This window comes from Protopterus annectens, chromosome 8.part0, assembly GCF_019279795.1.
Source record: "Protopterus annectens isolate FY-2018-M chromosome 8.part0, PAN1.0, whole genome shotgun sequence".
In the NCBI taxonomy this organism is placed as follows: domain Eukaryota; kingdom Metazoa; phylum Chordata; order Ceratodontiformes; family Protopteridae; genus Protopterus; species Protopterus annectens.
This window is the reverse complement of record NC_056741.1, coordinates 19,053,747-19,072,850: the sequence shown is the minus strand read 5'-3', so window position 1 is coordinate 19,072,850 and position 19,104 is coordinate 19,053,747. Positions and strand designations below refer to the sequence as shown.

The 19,104-nt window shown below is 42.1% G+C and overlaps 1 protein-coding gene across 1 annotated transcript in view; it reads left to right on the top strand.

Annotated features, from left to right (window-relative positions):
* The window catches only part of LOC122807962 (chromodomain-helicase-DNA-binding protein 4-like), a 1,347,878-nt gene that overhangs the window by 726,005 nt on the left and 602,769 nt on the right, over positions 1-19,104 (top strand). The window contains exons 20-21 of the mRNA XM_044078994.1: positions 8,161-8,341; positions 9,048-9,134. Coding sequence (XP_043934929.1) covers positions 8,161-8,341; positions 9,048-9,134 — 268 coding nt within the window. The remainder of the gene's footprint in view (positions 1-8,160; positions 8,342-9,047; positions 9,135-19,104) is intronic.

Here is a 19,104-nt window from a genome sequence, read left to right as displayed (position 1 = left end):
TAGAAGACATGCTTGGCTTAAGGAACAAAACTTGCCAGATCGTGTAAAAGCTAAATTACTGGATGCTCCCTAAACCAAGACCACCTTTTCGGCAACAAAGCAGAAGTAGTCCTCAAAAGGATGGAGGAAAAAGCTAAATCTATGCAAAATGTTAAAGATTTCCTACAAGTACAGCCTCCCAGATTCAGTAGGCATTGGCCTTCTAAGAACTGGGCCTTTTCAGTCCAAACCCAGGAACAGCAGACCACCTAGGCTGCAGTCTCAGGCTTCACACAAATCTAAGCAGTGGGGGAGGCTCCCACTTCCAAAGCAGGGAGTAGTAAGCCAGCCCCCTACAGAAAAATGGCACAATGACTTAACCTTAACCCTTCCAAGCCCTGCTCTACTACCTGCCCCCTTAGGAGGAAAGCTCAACCTGGATGCAAGAAACTGGGAACTCATTACCCAGGACAATTGTGTTTTGAACATAGTTTCCCAAGGATACAGATTCCACTTCCACACCCTCCCAACACCAAATGGTTGGCCAGGCCTACCCCCATATCAATGGGTGGAGGCCCAACAGCAGTTTCTCTCTCTCCTCAATATCAGGGCTATTCATCCTATCCCAGCAGAACAAAGGGGACAAGGCTTTTATTCAAGACTTTTTCTGGTACCCAGGAAATACAACTCCTGGCATCCTATCATGGACCTCTCTCTTCTCAACACCTTTCTGGTAGTTCCAAAATTCAGAAATGCTAACTCTGCAACAGCTTCTTCCCATGCTAGCCAAGGATGCCTGGTTGGCAACCTTAGACTTAAAGGAAGCTTACCTGCACATCCCAGTAAGGGAGTCTTGCAGGAAATACCTACACTTCAGGGCAGGCTCCATGCACTATCAGTTCTCTGCACTTCCCTTTGGCTTATCTACTGCGCCCAGGGTATTCACAAAGTGCCTAGCTCCAGCCATTGCATTTTGCAGGCAGAGAAATATTCAAATTTACCCATGTTTGGATGATTGTCTGATTCAGGCAGGAAGCCAGGACTTGCTATTACAGCACCTGGCATTCGTAAAGAAACTTCTAATCTCATTGGGGTACACCATCAACAAAAATAAATCTCGCGTAGTACCCTGCCAACAGATGTATTCCTGGGAGCAAGCTTGAACATAACTTCCCAGATGGCATTCCTCACTCCAGAGAAACGTTTACTTGACAACCTATTTCAAACTATTGGCCACAAAACCCCAGCTATCTGCAAGGAAAATACTGCAGGCTCTGGGGTTCATGGCCTCTTTAATTCTACTAATTCCATATGCAAGACTGCATATGAGGAAACTCCAATGGTATCTAAAAAAACCTATGGTGTCAACATTCTCAGGACCTGGAAAGAATAATTTTTATCATTCCTTGTATCAAGACAGAGTTCCTTTGGTGAGCAGAGGCCTGCTACCACAACAAGGTACTCCCTTTCACTCTGCCCCCTGCCGCCCAAACCCTAACAGACTCATCAGACTATGCATGGGGGGCTCACATGGCAGGGCAGTGCATTCAGGACAAATGGAACCCAAGACAGATGCACCTGCATATCAATCAAAAAGAAATGTTAGCTGTACAGAGTGCTCTGACAGCCTTCAAAGACTGTATTCTTCCAGGACAACTATTGGTAAAGACAGACACCACAGTTATGTGGTACATAAGCATGGGGGAACCCACTCGTACCCTCTCTGGAGACTAGCCATAGCTCTGTGGAACACAGCCTTGAGCTACCAAGTACACCTGCAAGCTCAATTCCTGCCAGGCATACTAAATTCACTGGCAGACGACTTGAGCAGAAATTTCGTGGACCCACACGAATGGAATCTGGAAGCCAAAGTATTCAACCTCTTGAGGAACAAATGGGGGACTCCAGAGATAGACCTGTTTGCCTCCCCTCAGAACTACCAATTGAACAAATTCTGCACAAGAACTCCCCACAGCCAAGCTTAGAAAGTGGATGCCCTGTCCTTTTACCTGGGAAAGCCTGTCAGTTTATGCCTTTCCCCCTCTGCCTCTCCTCTTGAAGGTTCTACTAAAGATCAAACTGGGCAAGCCAAGGACAGTACTGATTGCACCAGACTGGCAAAGCCAGCACTGGTAACCCCTCTTGGTGCAGTATGGTATTGCTACAACCATGGCACCTGCCACAGACCCCTTCCCCGCTGTCCCAGCAGGCGGGCCAGATTCTGCACCCTCAGCTTCAAAGCCTGAACCTTGCAGCCTGGCTAATTCCTTGAGCTCTCCCTTAGCATCCCTCAGTAAGCAGGTACTGGATGTCATTCTGGAGGCAAGGAGGCCTAGTACTAGAAAATCTTATGCTGAAAAGTGGAAAAGATACTGTTCATGGAGCCTGGCTCAGGGGGATGGGCACAATGGTGCCCAGTTTACCTCAGATTCTACAGTACTTAACAGAAATGCTGCACAGGGGCATATCCTTCTCGTCAATTAAAATTCATGCCTCTGCCATTTCAGCACATTGTAATACAGAGACCCCTCTTTTCTCTCTCCCCTTGATAAAGCAGTTCCTTAGAGGGGCCAAAAATTTGACTCCCCCAGGAGAGCTCCCACTCCAGCCTGGGACCTTAACTTTGTATTGGAAAAGCTCACTCTTCCCCCCCTTTGAACCAGCGGCTATAGCTGAGTTGAAATTCCTTTCTTAGAAAACAGTCTTCCTTCTAGCCATCACTTCAGCAAGAAGAGTGTCTGAATTACAGGCCCTCATCTTCCATGCGGACAGGGTTTCCCTCAGGACTAACCCTTCCTTTATGCCCAAGGTGGTGTCTTCTGTGGCCCTAAATCAGTGCATTCATTTGCCTACCTTTTTCCCTAATCCACAAAACAAAGGGGAACGAATACTGCACTCTCTGGACTTGCACAGACAACTTGGATCCTATTTGGACAGGACTAAGCCTACCAGAAAATCTGAGCAGCTGCTAGGTGCTAGTTAGCTTTGCTGCAGGGGCAGAGGGGAAGGCCATTTCTAAGCAAGCCATTTCCAAATGGATAGCCCATTGCATTCATTTCTGCTACAAGCACCATGGAAAATCTACCCCACAGGTTAGATGAGATGAGATTCCACCAGGGCTGCATCTACCTCTGCGGCATTTCTCAGAGGGGTCCCTACCAGGGACATCCTAGAAGCTGTTACCTAAAGCTCTTTACATACCTTCACCAAGCATTACCACTTGCCTATCTTTTCTAAATCCAGAGCTGGATTTGCCACTGCAGTCTTGCAAGGATCAATAGCTGGCCCTAATGCTCTAACTTCGTCCTCCCTTCCTTAGCTTTGGGAATCAACCCAAATGTGATGACTGCAACAGTGAAACACAAAGAACGTAGTACAGTTGTGTACACTTGCCATAAATGTAGATGTTCGAGTGTATTCACTGTTGCAGTCCTGGATACCCTCCCTCCAGCCCCCTGACTTCTCTTGGCTCTACCTCTCCTTATGGTTGGCATGTCTGTTTTTTCTTGTGTTTGCGTTTTGATGGGAGTTTTACCATACCATTTAATTGCTTCCTATTATGTGGGCACCTGACATCTGGGGCAAGAAAAACTGATGTAATGGCATTGGCTGCATGTTTTATACCCCTGACGACCTGACGTCAAGGAAGAAGCGACAGCACCCGACGCAGAAATATGAAGACTCTGGTATTCAGTCCGGCTGAGGGCTACCTGCAGGCAGATAACCCAAATGCGATGACTGCAACAGTGAATACACTCTAACATCTACATTTATGGTAAGTGTACACAACTGTACTTTTCTAGACCTGCAATCTACGTAAAACTTGAAATGTTTCCTTGATCTTGAGTGTTCGATATAAAATGTGCTCCATATGGAACTGCATGCTTTGCACACATGGTGGGGAAAAGTACCTTGCCTTTCTGATTTAACTCTGTTCTCAAACGAATGTCCTATGTAGCACAGGTGCTGCCCAAGGGTTTTATTCCTAAAAACAAATATAGCTGCTGTACCTAGCCTATCCCCTGAGTTCAGCATCTGTCATAAGGATAGGCCAATTTCTTTTAATCCCATTACAGATCAAATTAATGTCGCTAGAGAAAGTAAGTGATATTCTTGGTACATTATTTGAAGAGTGTCCTACTACTACACTGAGCCGTATTTACATCAGCTGAAAAATAGGGTTTTGCCATGGTCTGTCTGTTAGTGTACATCTTCAGTTGTAGTATTAGTCTCAGAGAATAACCTCTCTCAACAAAATCATGTCTCAGGGACTCTAGAACAGTAACATTTCATCCCTGTCATGCAGTCTCATAATTCTAATAACCTGACCCCTCAAAACATTCCTAGGTACATGTCTGGGGTGCATACTGGTCTTATGTAACAAATTATTCTTTTTGCAGGGTTTCTTATATACACTAGTGTTCAATCGCCCCAACATACCCCTGTGTACAGTTGCATCAAGAAAGCCTATGTCTATCATATGAACTATGTACATTTTAAGAAAAGTAGTAGCATTGAGAAAGGTAAACTCCCACCAATTCCTGATGCGTACCTTTCCATATAAGGAATATGTCAACAAAACATTTATAGTATCGGACATGTACACCAAGCATCTCGCTCACCAACCCCTTCTCCATCTCCTAGTGTGCTAATACTACATTAGCATAAGAGTTTGCACAGGCTGCACCCATGGCAACCCCAATTTTCTGAAGGTAATTCCCCTTAAGTACAAAAATATAATTCTCTCAGCCAAGTTCCAATAATCAAATCAGCATAACTTTACTGGAAAAAACAGTCTTAGTTAAAAATGACTGAACACACTCTATACCCTAAACCATTAGGAATCACAGTAAAAAGTGATTGAAAATCCATTATAACAAAAAAATCTCGCTTGTAAAACAAATCCCTCTTGACCAAACAGATTAAGAAAATGTTTAGTGTCCTTTAAAACAGTATCAGTAGTGTCAAGTACAGGTCATAAATCCTTCTCTACATCAATAAAAGCTCAGTGAGCCAACCTCGACCAGACACTATTGGACGCATTGGTGGATCGATTGCATTCGTGTACACCTTGGGCAGACCATAAATGACTGGAACAGGAAATTCTATAGCAAAATAATTTAATACATTCAAACTAATAAGACTGGTAATATGCATATCAAACAAATAAAAACTGACCCTTTCAATAAGTCCATTCACGTGAAATTTGCACAAAGGCATATAATAGATATGAGAGTCATTCAACATAATTAACATCTTGTCAGTGTACTATATCTTGTTCATGACCACTATCCCTCCACCTTTGTCCACTGGACGCATCTCCAAATGTGAAGCTTTAACACGTTGTACTAAGGCTTCATGTTCATCAGACATAAGATTATTTAAAAAAACACCATGTTTCACTCTCAGAACTTTTCTATCTTCCACACACAAATTTATAAAAGCCTCCAGAATATAATTTTAATATTGGAGAGAAAGTACTAGTTTTCTTAAAATACAACCATAATCAGCATTGTCCATGTGCATAAGCTAATATTTCTAGTATATAACCTTAAATCATTCAAAACACTAATACAGTCCGCCCTTTTAGACTGTACAAAAGTTGGTCCTTTACTAAGCAAACTAATTTGTCCTTCAGTTAAAGCAAAGGATGAAATTTAAAAACTAGTTCACCCTGCTGTGAGTTCTTGTGTATACTGGTGGTGGTGTTACCTTGTTGGCGTTTTCTCCTTACCCCCCCTTCTTTTTCTGCTCCTTGACCGCCCCTTTCTTTTCTTGTTGATAGGAAGCTGTTCCGCTAAACAGTCTCTTCTAGACTGGTAGCGCTTGAAGATTGTTCTAAAATGCATGGCACGTTAGATATCATGTCATTAAAATTAACTGCTGTTAAGCTCTGTGTGCTGTAGTTCTGTTAACAGTACTAACATCCTGACTTAAACGGTTACTCATGGCCGGTCTTTCATCGCCCAATCCAGATAGAGCATGCTCCGATTCAGTTGCAGTGCCAGGAACTGTTCCCACAACCCACAATGGAGGTGTCAACTGTCTGATTGGTGCAGACAGTAATCTATCAATGTTAGAGCTTCCAATAGAAAGGTAATCAGCACTAGGGGCAGTACATTCAACTAGAGCATGATTCCTATGCTCATGACCTGTAGGCTGTCTGTTCAGCTGCAAAACAAACTTCATTATTCCGAGGAGGTGTAGTACGGGGCCAAGAAAAAAACATGCCTTCAACTAAAATCAATCCGATCTCACTCCAGTTTCTTCCTCTTCTCATTTTCTTTAAGTTCATAGCTAAGCACAACATTCCACACCCAATCCAGATGCATTTTATAAGCCCCCTCAGAGAAGGAGCTCATTAAATCGGCTAGTATGTGTATATCATTTAGTAACGCATTTTCAGTGGGTTTAAAGAAGTCTATTAACGGGCAAATATAATCAAAGCCAAGCTGTAAATTGACTGCCAGCATTTTAATAAATGAGGAAAGGTATCACCATACGTTGGCATCTTAAAAATACGAAGGCCCCTTGGTATGACATCATGATGTCTAGCGGCTTCCAAGTGAAGCCATTGCCATTGTAAATGTTTAAACTTAAACAATTTATTTTCAAGTTCTTGTAACATCCCAAAGCAAGTCTCAGATGAAACAGATTCAGGAGCATCATTCTCGGACATACCACTATCCACAGTTAACACCCAGTAAGGGATTAGAACTCGCATGAAGGATCTGCTTCAATCGATCTTCTTTAAAGGCAGTACATGGATTACATGGTAGTTCATAGTCTGCAGCCATGGTCCACTGCTGTACAACAAAACAAGTAAACCAAATAGTTGATCAATGGACCAAGGATGCAATTAATTCCAGAAGAAGGTTAAAAAATGTCCAAAAAAAAGCTGAACCAGCTGTTTATTCCAACACAGATAAAAAAAAATTTACATAAAACAGGTAAGCACTTTCACGTTTTTTTCTGCTTCTTCAGACCATAGATACTCAACAAGCAGAGGTACGGTATGTAAATACACCAACACCCAATCAGATCATATAATAGTGAAATAGAGGTCATCTGTTGAGAGCTGGTTTTAAAGGAATCCACTCCTTCAAGCCAGGTTTGCAATTCGCTTCAAAAATCTATTGTCCACCGTAACTCACTAAACTCGGTTTTGTTAGTTGTCACCTTGTCTAATTTTCGTGCAGTAAATTCAAAACCAAGAATTTAAAGGAATGTTCAGTTCCCATTTCCTTTGCATGTTTTGCTAATGCACTGGTGGACTTTTTATTCTTGATATCATTGCAGTGTTCCAGTATTCTCTCTCTAAGTGTATGGTTAGTTTTCCCTATATAGAACCCTGCCCTGTAAAGCTCCTGCACTGTGCTAGAGAAGCCAGGTTTATAGACCTGCAGTTGCATAGAACTTAAAAGAAATATGTTTCCTTGATCTTGGATGTTCAGTATAAAATGTGCTCCATATGGAGCTGCACGCTTTCCACACGCGGCAGGGAAAAGTACCTTGCCTTTCTGATCCAACTCTTTTCTCAAATGAATGTTACTTTGTTTTCTTTTGGCCATTTATGCTGTGATTAAACTGCAGGCATTAAAATATGGTTAGCAGTGTCCCTCATCTGGTGTTAGTGACATTGCTTCCAAGCATTCATCCTTATGTGTATTTTTTACAGTTTTTGGGCCAGATTTCATCAAAGATTGTATTTAATCCTGATGCCTTGGTGCTTGTTTTTCAGTATCTAAGTAGGTCCGTACCAATATTTTGAAGTACTCTCATGATTTGCTGTTAGTGGGATTTAAAGTAGCCATAGGTAAAGTTTGTTTGATTTCATGTACTGGCTGGGACAGTTGAACTTGCATATTTTTAAGTTGTGCTTGACTTTGTCATTGCATATGTTTTATGTATATTTTAGTCGGAAGTGGATTTGGTAGTTTCATGGCAATTTTGTCCACCATTTTATCTAGTTTTTTATTGTCATTTTAACATTTGAGTTGCAGTAGTTTTTGTATCAAGTTTGAATTGCATACTTAGCATGGATCTTTATTTAAATGCTTTGATTGTGCACATAAACTAACATTGCCAGCCATAATTTACTGGAGACTGCAAAGTGCTTTGAATGAAAGTACTCTAAACGCATTCTTATTTCCGATCTTGCACTTTTTCCTTGTCATGTAGGATGAAGATGAAGTAGAGAGAGAGATTATAAAGCAGGAAGAGAATGTCGATCCAGATTATTGGGAGAAACTACTGCGGCATCACTATGAGCAGCAACAGGAGGACTTGGCACGAAATCTTGGCAAGGGCAAGAGGATCAGAAAGCAGGTCAACTACAATGATGGCTCTCAAGAAGACCGAGGTAAGTCGCTACAAGAAACTCTGTAGGACTTATTTGCTCCTCTACCATATGAGCTGTAGTTTTGGTAATGGTAGACTGTCAAACTAGTGTTAAGTAGGGTCGTGTGTTGCTTGGTTATTTTATAGAACCGCATTCATTTTGCAACTACACAACTGTTTCGTGGACATGTTTACGTTTTATTGCTTGGATTGTTTTCATAGTGGGAGCTGAGGAAGATGCATGTCTTTGCTCCTTTAAATCTTTTAAGTTAACCAGTAGTGAATGGAGAAACTCTCCTGAAACCTTTAGTGCAGCAGATGTTCAGGCATGTACACTATTACATGTCATCTTAATGCTTTCATTCACCTTTTCTTGTATTGATTTCTGGCTGTTAGTCAAGATTTTTCAGTTTGTCAAAACTTGAGACTTGTGATTATACAGGTAATTCAGTTGCTAGATGTGCGTGTAATTAAACATTGTGAAACGAGGGATATTACTTTTGTACGTTTTCAAATGTTTAGTTAAAAATGAAAATGGCTATGGCAGGGATGAGAACTAACTAGAAGAATAGAAACGTCAGTGTGTTTTGAAAGGAATGTGTACTATCTGGTTAAAGAAAGCAAGAGAAATTTCTAACACTTTCTGTATCATGGAGCTGGAGTACTCTTGTCAGATTCTGTGAACGTATGTAATGATGCTTTTCCATTCTTCTCTCCACATAAAACAGAATGGCAAGATGACCAATCTGATAACCAGTCTGATTACTCAGTGGCCTCCGAGGAAGGGGATGAGGACTTTGACGAGAGAACAGAAGGTGACTCAAATTCCCACCTTTTTGTATTGTCAGTGCTTCTAAAGTACTAATGCATGAATTAAAAGCTGGAACTTGCTACGTTTTCTGCCCATAGCATCCACTGTTTTTGTTCTATTGTAAATTTTACTGTCTGGTACTTACACCTTTGCTTAGTGTTGTGTGCTCTGTAAATTGAAAATCTGTCAACTTGGTAAGGATGTATCTAATCATAAACTCTCATGGTTTGTGTTTTTAGCTGCAACTTTAGCCAGTGGTTAGTTCACATACCTTGTAGTCTGGCTGTTAGCTCAGAGGATTACGGCTGTGGGCTGTTAGAGCTCCTTCCTGTACCCAAGGTACAGATTTTAATTCCTTCCACCTCTGTCTATTGTGACTCAAAAAAAGTCACTTAACCAGATAGTACTCCTGGGTCAATACTGAAAATGGACACTTGTGTCCATTGGGCTTACCCACTTTACAAATGAGTAAAAATAAGCCCTCAAAGCTTTTGACCTTTTGGAATGATTTAAGAACTTTTATACACATCTGCTACACTAAGGATCTACTGCATCCCTAATGTCAGTTTAACACATGGCTTAGAGGAGTTTTTTGTGTAGTTACAATTCTTTTTTGTTGCAAGAAGTAATCTGTCATCCAGTTCACTTCTGTGCTGGCTCCCTTTTAGGTAACTTCATAGGTTCATAGATGTATGCTGTCCTATTTCTCAGAAAATAAGACCGGATCTTATACTCTTTCCCCGCCAAAATATGCATTAGGGCTTATCAGGGGATGTCTTATTTACCCCCGTACAACAATCTACATTTATTCACGTACACAAATCGACATTTATTCACGTACAAAAATCGACATTTATTCATGTATACAAATTGACATTTATTTGGTACTTTTGTTATTGGGCAGCAGTTTTAAATAACATGTTAACAATTGAGAATTCTACATAAACAGTGCAACAAACATTTCAACTTCAGAATATCTACACCTTGGCTTTCACAGTGCAATATTTCATGCTTAAAGTGCAGAAAAATTTCAATACATGTGTATTGGAGGAGGGGAATAAAACTGAAAGCAGAAGCAATCCATTCTGTTGCACCGGTAATGAAAAAGGTATTCAAATACAGTCATGTCATCTTCTGGAACATTGTCATAAGTCTCCAACCCCCGAATTCCGGCCTGAATTTCTTGCGACTCCATGTCCTGTAGAACCATTGGCCCCAATCTGTCATGCCTAGCAATAGAGCTCTCCTTAAATGAGCACTTCTTGTCCAAGTAGCCTGCTTTGTAGTGCATTGGCAACACAGCTGTCAGTGATTTTATCCCATGAATTTTTCACCCAAGTCACGATCTCTTGGCAGGCTAAGCTTCACAAAGTTTCCATGCTGATTTCTCTCCAATGTTCGTGTTTCACTGTTGCAGTCGTCACATTTGGGTTATCAGTTGCTGTCTCTCCTTCCGTGACGTCAGGGGTATAAAACACGCAGCCGATGTCATTACATCAGTCTTTCTTGCCGTGCGATGCCCGAAGCAGAAGCAGTTCGCAAGTGCCGATCGGCCGACTCCTGAAATTTTTGTTTTCGAGTTTCAGAACGAAGTCTTCAACTAAAAGCTAAGTACCCCATTGGGGAAACTTTTTCATGCTCTTAACTGATGTCAGTAAAAGTAAATAATTGCATTTCTTGTGGAAAGCAAATACCTCATAAAGATTTTCATTCATACTGTATTCCTTGCCTAGGCCCTGACCACGATGTACCTCTCTGTCGGTTTTGTGCCTTATTTAAACCACGAGCTATCCATTGTCTGTATATTTGCACTTCTAAATATTTTGGTGCTCTGTTCAATTATCCTGATATGTCTTCGGTAAGCCATCCGACTTCTGACATTCTGAAAAAACGCAAAGATAAAGACAGAGACAGGCCTCCTAGGTCCAAAACTGCCGACGACGCTTCTAAGCAAGTCGCCAGTTTGCCGGTACTCAGTGAGGTGCTTTCACAGCCCCTGATACCCGCTACTTCAGATTCGCAGGCCTCTACTGCCGGGAGATGCTTCAACTGTGGAACCTGCAGATGTCTCTACCTTGGATGGGTCCAGAGCCACTGTGCAGGCACCGGCTTCTGAGAGTGTATTCAGGCCTACAGACTTGCATATTAAACAGACGCTATCTTCTTCAAGGCCTAAAACTCGAACCATGCCTAGAAGATTAACGCCCAGACCGCATGGTCAGGCCCCTCTATGCCTAAAAAACAAATAAGAATGGCTGAAGACCTTATTACTTAAATCAGGGTAAGCCAACCTTCCCCCTCTGAGACCTAGGACTGAGTTTGCTTATGATACTTCTGACCAGGATTCTGAATTTTCTGTTTTTTCTGATGACAAGGATTTACCCTTATCTACCTATGAGGATTCTGATTCTGAGGACTCTATTCCCTCTGCTTCCCCCTCAGAGGATTTCTCTTTTGGTGAAGCCTTGCATACTCTCTGGAAACATTTTCATTGGGAAAGTCAGGATTTCTCTGATTCTAAAAAGAGGCTTGGGGATTTCTTACTCCTGCCCTAGCACAGGTCTTTCAGGCCTTTAGCTATACCTCTTGTACTGGACATTGTTGATGCCTTTTGGCCCCCCGATTCTTTACCTCCTGCTCCCAGAAAACCTGATAAATATTACAGGGTTCCTGACTCTAGTTCCTTTTCAAAAATCCTACTGCGTATCCTGAGACCATTGCCAGTTTCATATGTTAAAAGTATCAGCAGCATATTATTGGATTGCTTACACAGAAAATTGTTAATTCCTGATTGTGCTGAAAGTAAGGATTTAGAGGATTTGATGCATTCTGCTGAACAAGTTGGTAAACATACGTTGCAGTGTGGTTTTGATTCACTAGAGGCATCTTGCAGGGCTGCTGTAACTGTGTCTGCACTTAGAAGGCATGCTTGGCTTAAGGAGCAATCCTTGCCAGATCATGTTAAAGCGAAATTACTGGATGCTCCCTTAAACCAGGATCACCTGTTTGGCAACAAGGCAGAAGAAGTTCTTAATAAGATGGAGGAAAAAGCTAAATCTATGCAAACTGTTAAAGATTTATTACAAGTACCTCCCAAGATTTAGTAGGCATTGGCCTTCTAAGATTTGGTCCTTTCCTGCCTCTTCCAGACCTTCTCAGTCCAAACCCAGATCCAGCAGAGCACTCAGGCTTCAGTCCCAGGGGATGCACAGGACTAAATAGTGGGGGGCCTCCACTTCCAAATCTGGGAGTAATAAAACTCCTCCCTATGGTAAACTCTCTCAGTGACTTATTTTCTAAAACTTCCAAACACTTCTCAACTGACTGCCCCTTTGGAGGGAAAGATTGCACTTCATGCAAAGAACTGGGGACTCGTTACCCAGGACCAGTGGGTTTTAAATAGTGTCCCAAGGATACAGATTTCACTTCCGCGTGTTACCAACTCCAAGCGGTTGGCCAGATATACCTTCAAATCAGTGGGCAGAGGCCCAAAAGCAAGTACTCTCTCTAAAGCATAGGGGCTATTCAGTTGGTACCAGAAAAGGAAAAGGGGCAAGGTTTCTACTCGACTTTTCATGGTACCCAGAAAAGACAATTCATGGCATCCTATCCTGGACCTGTCTACTCTAAACACCTTTTTGGTGATTCCAAAATGCAAGATGCTGACTCCTCACCAGTTACTTCCTATGCTAGGCAAAGATGCCTGGTTGGCAGCACTAGATTTAAAGGAGGCCTACGTGCACATCCCAATCAGGGAATCTTCCAGAAGATAATGAAACCACCAATGCAGAAGGAAAAAGAACAACCAGCCAGTGAATCCGCCATATCCGCCAATAATGTATTTAAAAAGAACTGCAAAAACGGTCAGCTCTGCTCTAACGTCTCGGCTCAACACACAAGCCTTCAAGGAGTAAAAACACATCAGAAAAACTTGCCTCCTATACTGTGTTCAGTTAAACAATCAATTAAATCCGATACTTCCAATTTAGCTCTTCATTAAGTCCATATGAATGCAAAGTATTACATTTCAGAATGTAAAGGGATTCCTTTGTCAAAAGCTGTTTTTTTAAGACCTTCATCAAACACTGATACTTTAACTTTCTCTAGTATCGTACCCTGCAATCCTTCACTACTGCTGTTATGAAAAGATTTAAAATGAGTAGCTACAAAGCTTGCTTCTTTCTCATTATTAATGTCTCTTAATATGCTCAAGCATTCTAACCTTAAATGCCCTCTTAGTCTCTCCAATATAAAACAAATCACAAGGGCATTTAAGTGCATAAATAACTCCCTCTATATTACAAGTAAAACTACATGTATCAAATGGAATATGATTAATGTTAACAAACTTATCTACCACATATTTGCATGCTTTACATTTGTTGCAACAAAATGTGCCTAGCGGGAATATGTTTCGATTAATCCTGGAATCGGGTACAAAACCCGTGACAATGAAGTTTTGTATATTTCTACCCCTTCTGTAAGAAATGCCTAATCTGGCATTTAACCAGGAAGAAACATTTTTCAGAGCACAAAATTCCAAAAATATTTCACTACTTTAATAATTTCAGAACTAAAACATCCAAATGTAGTAACAAAATAAATAGACTCAGGAGATTATTTTCCATTAGTCTTGTATGGAACCAACATCTGTGAGTTAGTATGTGGATTTTTTATGACCGAGCCCGAACATAATTTCTTCCAGCTTCTTTCTATCAAGCTTCTATTATAACCCTCTTCTCAAACATGTCCACAGTTGCTTTTAATTATTTTCTTAAATCCCCGATATTATATATTCTGGATACCCTTAACAGCTCACCATATGGAAGTGCTTCCAAAGTATGAGTCGGATGGCAACTATCTCTGTGCACAAATTGTGTACCTTGATCAAATTTTCTATGAATAGTACTATGTAAAACAGTCCCATTAATAATACTCAAGTGTGCATCCAGAAATGGAATAAATGTTTCTACTAACGAACCAAATTGTAAAGTAAAATCTATTACAATGTAGTGAGTGAATAAATTGTTCAACCATTTATTGACCACCCTAGGCAATAAAAATTAGTCAATATATCGAAAATACCTAACCACATATTGACGAAAAAATGTACTTCTATAAATATATTCTGACCCAAAAAGACCCATACTAAGGTTAGCGTTAGGTAATCTTGCAGAAGATGCCTATGCTTCAAAGTAGGCTACATGCACTATCAGTTCTCTACACTGCCCTTTGGCTTATCTACTGCGCCCAGGGCATTCACAAAGTGCCTAGCTCCAGTCATTGCATCTTGCAGGCAAAGAAATATTTAAATATACCCATACCTTGACGATTGTCTAATTCAGGCAGAAAACCAGGACATACTTTTGAATCATCTGGCTTTTTGTACAAAGGGTGCTAACTTGTCTAGAGTACACCAAAAACGAAACAGAATCACACCTGGTACCCTGTCAAATTATATTCCTGGGAGAAAGCTTGAATACAACATCCCAGATGTCTTTCCTCACGCCAGAGAAACAAATTCACTTGACAACCTACTTCAAACAAGTGGCCACAAAAACGCTGCTACCTGCAAGGCAAATACAAGCCTTGGGGTTCATGGCCTCCTGCATTCTTCTAATTCCATACGCAAGACTGCATGTGAGGAAACTACAATGGTATCTAAAAAAGCCTATGGTGTCAACATTCTCAGGATCTAGAAGCAGTGATTCCTATCATACCTTGCCTACGCCTAGAGTTCCTTTGGTGGGCAGAGGACTGCCACCAAAACAAGGGACTACCCTTCACATTACCCCCTGCCGCCCAAACCCTAACAGACTCAGACTATGCATGGGGGCGCACCTGGCAGCAAAGTGCATTCAGGGCAAATGGAACCCAAGTCAAATGCACCTGCACATCTATCAAAAAGAAATATTAGCTGTGCAGAATGTGCTGACAGCCTTCAAGGACCACTTTCTTCCAGGACAATTAATGGTAAAGACGGACAACACCACTGTTATGTGATACATAAACAAGCAGGGGGCTACACATTCTTACACCCTCTGCAGACTAGCCATGGCATTGTGGAACACAGCCTTAGCTACCAAGTGCATCTACAAGCTCAATTCCTCCCAGGAAAACTAAATACACTGGCAGGCGGACTAAGCAGAAACCTCATGGACCCACACGAGTGGAAGCTGGAACCAAGGATTTTCAACATGTTGACAAGCAAATGGGGGAGCCCAGATATAGACCTGTTGGGCCTCTGCCCAGAACTATCAATTGGAAAAATGTTGCACAAGGACTACCCACAGACAAGCTTGGAAAGTGGATGCTTTGTCCTTCAGCTGTAAAAACCTATCAGTTTATGCCTTTCCTTCTCTGCCTCTGCTCTCCAAGGTACTGCTAAAGACAAACCAAGGACAGACTGGCCACGCCAACACTGGTACCCCCTCCTGCACAGTGTCACTGCTGGCCCCATGGCACCTACCTCAGACTCCTACCCTGCTGTCTCAGCAGGAGAACCAGATTCTGCACCCTCAGCTTCAAACACTGAACCTAGCAGCCTGGCTGATTGCCTAATCTCTCCTTTACCATCCCTCAGTTAACCAGAGATGGATACCATTTTAGAGGCAAGGAGGCCTAGTACTAGAAAATCTTTTGCTGAAAAATGGAAAAGATTCTGTGCCTGGAACCAGTCTCAAGGGATGAGTACAGCAGTGCCCAATTTACCTCAGATTTTACAATACTTAACTGCGATGCTTCACAAGGGCCTGTTTTTTTCCTCTAAAAATTTACGCCTCAGCCATTTCAGCTCATATCACAGAACCTCCCCTCTTCTCTTATCCACTGCTCAAGCAGTACCTCAGAGGGGCCAAAAATTTAAGACCACCCAGCAGAGCGCCAACTCCAGGCTGGGACCTTAACTTTGTATTGGAAAAACTCACCCTTCCTCCTTTCGAGACAGTTGCTACTGCAGACTTAAAATTCCTTTCTTGGAAAACAGCTTTCCTTTTAGCAATCACTTCAGCAAGAAGGGTATGTGAATTACAGGCCCTTATGGCAGTAGAGCCTTTCATCATCTTTCATGCAGACAGGGTGTCCCTCAGGACCAATCCCTCTCTCATGCCAAAGGTGGTATCCAGTGTGGCCTTTAATCAGTCCATTAATTTACCAACCTTCTTTCCTAATCCAGAGAACAAAGGGGAACAGATACTGCAATCCTTAGATGTGCACACACCACTTAGATTCTACTTGGACAGCAGTAAACCTCAAAGGAAATCTGAACAACTGCTGTTGGCATTTGCTGCAGGGACAGAGGGGAAGGCTATTTCAAAGCAAACCATCTCCAAATGGATAGGCCATTGCATTCATTTCTACTATAAGCACTATGGAAAACCTATCCCACAGGGAATCAGACCCCACTCAACCAGGGCTGCATCTACCTCTACAGCCTTTCTCAGAGGCGTACCTCCCAGGGACATCCTAGAAGCTGCTACCTGGAGATGTTCGTGTTTCACTGTTGCAGTCATTACATTTGGGTAATCTGCTGGCAGGTTGCCCTCAGTCGGCCTGATTAACAGAGTCTTGGGTCCTGTGTCAGTTGCTGTCCCTTCTTCAATGACGTCAGGTCGTCAGGGGTATAAAACACGCAGCCGATGCCATTACATCAGTCTTTCTTGCCACGCGGTGCCCAAAGCAGAAGCAGTTCGCAAGTGCTGGTCAGCCGACTCCTGAAATTTTCGTCTTCGAGTTTCAGAACTGAAGTCTTCAACTAAAAGCCAAGTACCCCGTTGGGGAAACTTTTTCTTGCTACTTACCGATGTCAGTAAAAGTTAATAATTGTATTACTTGTGGGAAGCAAGTACCTCTCAAGGATTTTCATTTGGACTGTGTTCCTTTCCTAGGCCCTGACCACGACCTACCTTGCTGTAGGTTTTGTGCTTTATTTAATCAGCACACTATCAGTCATCTGTACATTTTTGCTTCAAAATACTTCTGTTCATGGTTTAATTATCCAGAAATGACATCGGTTAGCCATCCAACTACTGGAATTACGAAAAAAACGCAAAGAAAAAGACAGGCCGTTGAGGTCCAAAACTGCCGACAACGCTTCTAAGCTAGTCGCCAGTTCGCCGGTACTCAGTGAGGCGCTTTTGCAGCCCCTGATACCTGCTACTTCTGATTCGCAGGTCTCTACTGAGACCCATTGGTATGCCACGAGATGTATCACATATGGAACCCGCTGATGTCCCTACCTTGAATGATTCCGGAGCCGCTGAGCAGGCACCGGCTTCTGAGGGTGTATTCAGACCTACAGACTTGCAAATTAAACAGACTCCAACTTCAGTGCTAAGGCCTAAATCTTGATCTGTGTCTGTAAAAATGATGTCCAGGCCACATATTCAGGCCCCTGTGCCTAAAAAACAAATGATCAAAATGGCTGAAGATTTAATTACTCTAATCAGTGGTAGTCAACTCCCCCCTCCCCTCCAAGAGGCCTAGGATTGAATTTGACTATGAATCTTCTGAATAGGACAGTTTCTAATGACACTTCTGATTATCTGGATTTGTCCATACCTACTTATGAGGACTCTGATGCAGAGGATTCTATTCAGTCTGCTTCTCCGCCTGAGGATTTCTCTTTTGGGGAAACTTTACATACCTTAAGAGATTTACATACCTTAAGAGAGCATTTCCACTGGGAAAGTCAGGTTTTCTCTGAATCCAAAAAGAGGCTTGGGGATTGCCTTCTACCCAAGCATAGACCTTTGGCTATACTTCTGTACTAGATATTGTTGATGTGTTTTCGGAATCCAGTATGTCTCTTGATTTCTTGCCTCCAGCCCCTAGCAAACCAGACAGGTAGTACAGGGTTCCTGAGTCCCACAAATTAATTTTCAAAAATCCTGTTGCAGATCCTGAAACCATTTCTCAGGGGCCCAAGGGCATTAAGGCTTCTACTGCTAAAAATCCTATCCCTTCTGATAGAGACTCCAGGGTGCTGGATAGATGGGGTAAAAAGGTTTATACTTCTGCAACCTTAGCAATCAGGGCTTTAAACTGTCAATTCCATATGCTAAAATATCAACAGCATATCATGGGACTGCTTAAACAGAAAATGATGTTTATTTCTGACTGTGTGGAGAATAAAGATTTGCAGGATTTATTGCATTCGGTTGAACAAGTTGGCAAACATACTTTGCAATGTGGTTTTGATTCTTTAGAGGCCTCTTGTAGGGCTGCTGTTACTGGGTGTGTCCTAAGATGGCATGCTTGGCTTGAGGAGCAGCCTCTGCCTGATCATGTTAAAGCAAAACTTTTGGATCCTCCTTTACAGCAGGACTGCCTTTTTGGCAATAAGGCTTAAGAAGTTCTAAAAAAGATGGAAGATAAAGCTAAATCTATGCAAACTGCAAAAGATTTATTACAAGTGCAACCTCCTAGATTTAGTAGGCATTGGCCTACTAAGAACTGGTCCTTTCCAGCTCCTTCCAGAGCCACTTTGACCAAACCCAGACATTCCAAAAGCACCAGGCTTCAGTCCCAAGGGACTTTCAGAACTAAGCAATGGGGTGCTTCCACTTCCAAATCTGGAAACAACAAGGCATCACCCTATGGTAAACAGTCTCCATGACTTCCCTTTGAATTACCAAGCACGTAACTCTTAGCTGCCCCTTTGGGGGGAGAACTGGCTCTTCATTCAAGAAACTGGCAAACTGGCTGTTCATTCAAGAAACTGGCAACTTATAACCCAGGACAAATGGGTTTTAAATATAATGTCCCAGGGATACAGATTTCATTTCCACACGCTGCCAATTCCAAACGGGTGGCCAGACCTGGCCCCAAATCAGTGGGCAGAGGCTCAAGCAAGTACTTTCCCTCCTAAACATGGGGGGCTATTCAACTAGTACAAGAAGAGGAAAAAGGACACTGTTTCTATTCCAGACTTTGCCTGGTACCCAGAAAAGACAAATCATGGCGTCCAATTCTGG